The sequence below is a fragment of the Rhinoraja longicauda genome, chromosome 26, assembly GCF_053455715.1.
Source record: "Rhinoraja longicauda isolate Sanriku21f chromosome 26, sRhiLon1.1, whole genome shotgun sequence".
Taxonomy (NCBI): domain Eukaryota; kingdom Metazoa; phylum Chordata; class Chondrichthyes; order Rajiformes; family Arhynchobatidae; genus Rhinoraja; species Rhinoraja longicauda.
The window spans coordinates 20,293,231-20,298,802 of NC_135978.1; the positions used below are offsets into that span (position 1 = coordinate 20,293,231).

At 49.4% G+C, this 5,572-nt stretch overlaps 1 protein-coding gene across 2 annotated transcripts in view; it reads right to left on the reverse strand.

Annotated features, from left to right (window-relative positions):
• Positions 1–5,572, reverse strand: part of LOC144606279 (phosphorylase b kinase gamma catalytic chain, skeletal muscle/heart isoform-like) — a 30,177-nt gene that overhangs the window by 23,903 nt on the left and 702 nt on the right. For both annotated transcript variants that reach the window (XM_078422215.1, XM_078422216.1), the window contains exons 2-3: positions 3,113–3,267; positions 910–1,085 (exon numbers count right to left, since the gene is read on the reverse strand). In XM_078422215.1, coding sequence (XP_078278341.1) covers positions 910–1,085; positions 3,113–3,195 — 259 coding nt within the window. In that variant the 5' untranslated portion in view covers positions 3,196–3,267. The remainder of the gene's footprint in view (positions 1–909; positions 1,086–3,112; positions 3,268–5,572) is intronic.

Genomic DNA, 5,572 nt, shown 5'->3' on the forward strand with positions numbered 1-5,572 from the left:
TGATAGCAACTCTTTAGAGTCATACGCGAAACATGCCCTTCAGCCCAAAGGCATGTGTGGTCTTCACTCATGTTAACAGTGGCATACATCTACATCGGGTAAATTGACGAGGGCAAAGTCAAGTAGGCCCTCCCCTTTCCCAGTTCTCCCTCTATCTTCCTGTCTCCACCTATATCCTTCCTTTGACCCGCCCCCCTAACATCAGGCTGAAGAAGGGTCTCGACCCAAAACGTCACCCTTTCCTTCTCTCCTGAGATGCTGCCTGACCTGCTGAGTTACTCCAGCATTTTGTGAATAAATACTCTTTCAGCATCTTTTTCGGGCCCAGTTTGACAGCCATGACTGTCAGCACTTGGCCAACTCAGTCAGTGGTGATGCTGCTGAGCTGCTCCAGCTGGTGGCCATTGAAGTTCCCCACCTCTGGTGCACGTGGTGCTTTTGCAAGATTTAATGCCCCTGCCAACCCAAGTTCAACATCTGGTTCATCACAGAATGCAGTCAGATATAATGAGCACATTACTCTTCCTCAAGAATGATCGGATGATACAAGACTTCAAGTGGTCCAGAATCAAAGTTGAGGACCGTCATGGCTAACGTTACCTGATCACGTGCCACTGTTGCCATTCGTGTGAGATTTTCCTGATGGGAGTTAATCAGGGATTAGAAGTATTATGATGCATATAACCTGATAAGTACAATGACTTCAGACTATCAATTCAACAAACTGTTTTACAGTTTCAACTCTGGCACATCCCCAGAACAATTTAGCAGTTTGACAGGCAATCACAAAGATGGCTGAATGTCAGCCATTTTCCTGTTGTTACTGAGAAGGCAAATGTTAATTCAGGTCCTACGAATTTGTCTGATTTCTTGGCCTTTCTTATTTCTGGCCAGGCAAGATTTACTCACTTATATGTGGGTGTCCCGAGACTTCTTTGAGGATGTTGATTTCCTGCGTGGTTGACGTACAAATCTCTTCCAACTCCTCTGGGGTCAGATGCTCCGATGTGATGTCAATAATCTTCACGGCGTACTGTATATCTGTCTTCCTCTCTACACAGCGCCTGACCACGCTACTAACTCCCCTGGAGAACGGGAGGAAAAACAATCAGGGCAGGCAGATATGATTAGTGTATCTTGAAATCATGTTTCGCACGGTGGCACAGCGGCACAGTTGCTGCCTTACAGCGCCGGAGACTCAGGTTCGATCCTGACTACGGGCGCCGTCTGTACAGAGTTTGTACGTTCTCCCCGTGACCTGCGTGGGTTTTCTCCGAGATCTTCGGTTTCCTCCCACACTCCAAAGACGTGCAGGTATGTAGGTTCCTCCAGACTCAGGAACAGCTTCATCCCCAGGGCCATAGCTGCTATGAACCGGTCCTGCTGAGCCAGATGGCCACAACGCATAGATCAACTTGCACTTTACCCTGTCTAAAAACTGTTACAATTGTTTCGTTTCGTTGGGTTGCTGTTAATTACTTAAATTATTGCATCGTATGGGAGGCGCATTCCCAATCTCGTTGTACCCCTGGGTACAATGACAATAAAGATATATTGTATTGTATTGTATTGTATTGTATTGTAATTGACTGGGTAAATGAAAAAATTGTCCCTAGTGTGTGTAGGATAGTGTTAATGTGCGGGGATCGCTGGGCGGCGCGGATTCGGTGGGCCGAAGGGCCTGTTTCTGCGCTGTATCTCTAAATCTAAAAAAAATCTAAGTATTTTGGGCCGAAGGGCCTGTTCCTATGCTGTACTGTTCTATGTTCTAAATGTCATAATTGTATCACTTCTACCATTTCCTTCGGTACCTCCTGTGTGAAAAAGTTGTGACTCAGGTCCCTTTAAAATCTTTTCCCTCTCACCTTAAGCCTATGCACTCTAATTTTGGACTCCCCTCCCCCCCCCCCCCCCAACCCCCCACCAAAAAAAAGTGGCTACTCACCTTATCCGTACCCTCTCATGATTTCATAAAACACTATAACGTCAAGCCTCATATAACTATGCTCCATGGAAAAAATACTCAGCCTATCTACCCTCTCCTTATAACTTAAACCCTCCTGCCCCAGTAACATCCTTGTAAGTCCTTCACAGTTTAATGACATCCATCCTATAGCAGGGTGACCAGAACTAAGTTCAGTACTCCAAATGTGGTCAATTGCAAAATTTGGGATTTATATTCAGAACCAAGTCAGCAACAAACATGGAAGGACAGAAATCCCAATATTTCCCAGGGGAAGGTGACATTTTCAAACGGAAGTGTACAAATCATACGCCAGTACCTATTAATTTCTGCCCCTTAGTTTCATTCTATCACCTTTAATCTTTCAAGGCTTCAATTTCGTAAATATCATGGAGTATTGGAATAAAATGTAGGTTAACATCTTGGAGTCTGATACCAAATGCCAGTGTTGGAGAATGAAGCCACCCTCCATGGAATGGCTTCACCGAGCAACCAGTCCACATTTTAGCCTTTAGTGATTCCCGGACCGTGGCAGATATGGCCAGAGGGAGACTGAACAGAACAAATAAAACTTTAGACTTTAGAGATACAGCGCAGAAACAGGCCCTTCGGCCCACCGACTCCACACCGACCAGCAATCCTACACTAACACTATCCTACACACTCGGGACAATTTTACAATTTTCACCAAAGCCAATTAGCCTACAAACCTGTACATCTTTGGAGGGTGGGAGGAAACCGGAGGACCCGGAGAAAACCCACGTGGTCACAGGGAGAACGTACAAACTCCGTACAGACATCACCCCTAGTCAGGATCGAATTCGGGTCTCTGGCGCTGCAAGGCAGCAACTCTACTGCTGCGCCACTGTGCGCCTCTCAAAACGTGACAATTATTCAACACCAAGTGAATCTTAGATTATTCCTCCAGTTGTTGACAAAAATATTGATTTTTGGCTTCGCGTCTCCCATTTTGTGTAGTGTCTGTGAAACAGACTGTACTTTATCACAGTCCGGTGGGGTGTGGAGAGGGATATGCCATGAAAAACACAAAGAACCACATGGCTGGTTTACTCTGAGTGTGATTAAAATGTTTCTTCATCATTGTCAGTCAATAGTTTATAAAACACCTCAATTAGAATAAAGTATTACCGGCCAAGAACATCCTTTGGGTCATATTTGCTGTAAAATTCCTGAGCTCCTTCCCAGTCTGGCATCTCATCCTCGCGGGTCATGATGTGCTGTGTGTGGTAGCCTTAGGCTCTTGTGATTAGCAGTGGTGATATCCTTATTGTAGCATCGATTGACTGTAAAGTATAATTAAAATAGCTAGACTTTAAACAACACCAAACTGTATGGGCAAATGTAAATCACAACAACAGTTTAGAAAACCTGACTGAGGGTGCAGAGGGAAGGCAGGTGATCAGTGGGCTGGTAGAGGGGTGGTCGGTATCTGGAACCAGGTTGAAGATGAGGAGGTATGTTCTATCTGCTCATCAATCCTCACCCCTCCCCTTTCTTCTGTATACTCCCTCTCCACTTTCAGTCCCAGTGTAGGATCTTCACCTCAAACGTCAATTGATTACCATCTCCTCACTCCCCCACCTCCATCTGCTGCAGGTAATAGGTGAATCAGGTGAGGGGACTTGTTGATAGGTAAATGGTTGGGCAAAGCCAGAGATGAAAAGAGAAAAGGTACAGCGAAAAGGATTGAAGAGTTGGGAATTATGAAGCTAGAATGTAGGTTGAAGGGGAGGTGGAGAGGATGAATAGGTGAGAGTTCAGGTGGGGCACAGGGTATGAGAAGAAGGGGGAGGGGGAGAAGTATTGTAGTTACCTAAAATTGGAGAATTCAATGTTCATACCGCTGGGTTGCAAGCTGCCTGGATTATGAGATGCTGCTCCTCCAATTTGCTTCTGCCCTCACTCTGGCAGGGAGGAGGTCCAGGACAGAAAGGTCAGTATGGCAATGAGTGCCTATGGCCTCACTGTGGCAATGGACGAGGCCCTGGTCAGAAATGTCAGTATGAGAATGGGCAGGAGGCCAAATCAAGGCAGGAGGAGGTAATCAGAGATCAGAGGATCTGGGAGGACTGTTGACACGTGATAGCTGGTTCCCAGGAATGGCCCAGGCTCGCCCCAAGTCCCTGTCCACCAACACAGGCGTCTCCACCCTGGTTCACTCCAATGTTCCAGTGGCGAGCTGAGTCCTCGACCCTCGGTGGAGCGCGTTTACACCATCTATTTACGCCATTCTGGGCCCTTTCTGCACTGACACCATGTTTCCTCACTACATAGGGCACATCCTGCACACTAAGTGAGGCAACATACATCCCACGTAATACAAATAAACACAGATATATTAGCAAAAGGAAAATCGCAAAGTTTTAAGTGATAGCTTTGCTGGAAAGAATGAAAGACATTACAGGCTAAATAGCACAGCTTCTCAGGAGTGTGCAGGTGATATATGTTTTAAAATAATACGGGATTCAAAGAAAGAGGAATGAGGTACAAAGCAGGAAGGGCATGTGGAGCATGTTTTAAACACTGGAGACAAGGAACGGCAGATACTGGTCAGGAAGCATTGGTCGGGCCGCTGCTGGAGCCGGTTGTATCCTCTAACTTCAGGAAGTTGCAGGTTTCCAGGACAGGTTGCACAAACTATTCCCAACAATGTTGTCAGGGATTTATTCACAAAATGCTGGAGTAACTCAGCAGGTCGGGCAGCATCTCGGGAGAGAAGGAATGGGTGACGTTTCGGGTCGAGACCCTTCTTCGGACTCGTGTTGTCAGGGTTTTTCAGCGGCGAGGTGATGGGAGAGACAGATCTTGGGTTGTCCGGGCAAGGAGCTACGGAGAGGGGCGGCTACACGGGCACCGATAGAAGCGTCCGGAGCATAGATCCAGCGCAGTGGGCAAAGAGACTTTGGATATTATTCACCCACCCTCACGGGCCTGACATCCCCCACCCTGGCCCTCCATGAACCCCAGCCGGCCCGATCTCAGCCCAGCCCCCGGCTGACCGACCTGTGCCCCCGACACCTCTCCCTCCCCCCACACCCCCTCCCCCTCCCTCTCTCCCCCTCTTCCCTTTCTCCAACCCCCTCCCTTCTCTCCCCCCTCCTCTCTCCCCCTCCCCTTCCCTCTCTCCCCCTTCCCTCTCTCCCCCTCCCCTCTCTCCCCCTTCTCTCCCCCCTCCTCTCTCTCCCCCCTCCTCTCTCTCCCCCCCCTTCTCTCCCCCCTCCTCTCTCTCCCCGCTCCTCTCTCTCCCCCCCTCCTCTCTCCCCTTCCCCTTCCCTCTCTCCCCCTCCCCTCCCCTCTCTCCCTCTTCCCTCTCTCCCCCCTTCCCTCTCTCCCCCCCTTTCCTCTCTCCCCCCTCCCCCTTCCCTCTCTCCCCCCTTCCCTCTCTCCCCTTCCCTCTCTCCCCCTCCCCTCTCTCCCCCTCCCTCTCTCATCCCCTCCCCCTTCCCTCTCTCCCCTCTTCCCCCCCTTCCCCTCTCTCCCCCTTCCCCTCTCTCCCCCTCCCCTCTCTCCCCCCTTCCCTCTCTCCCCCTCCCCTCTCTGCCACCCCTCCATCTCCCCTCCCCCCCCCCCCCCCCCCCGGACACAGAC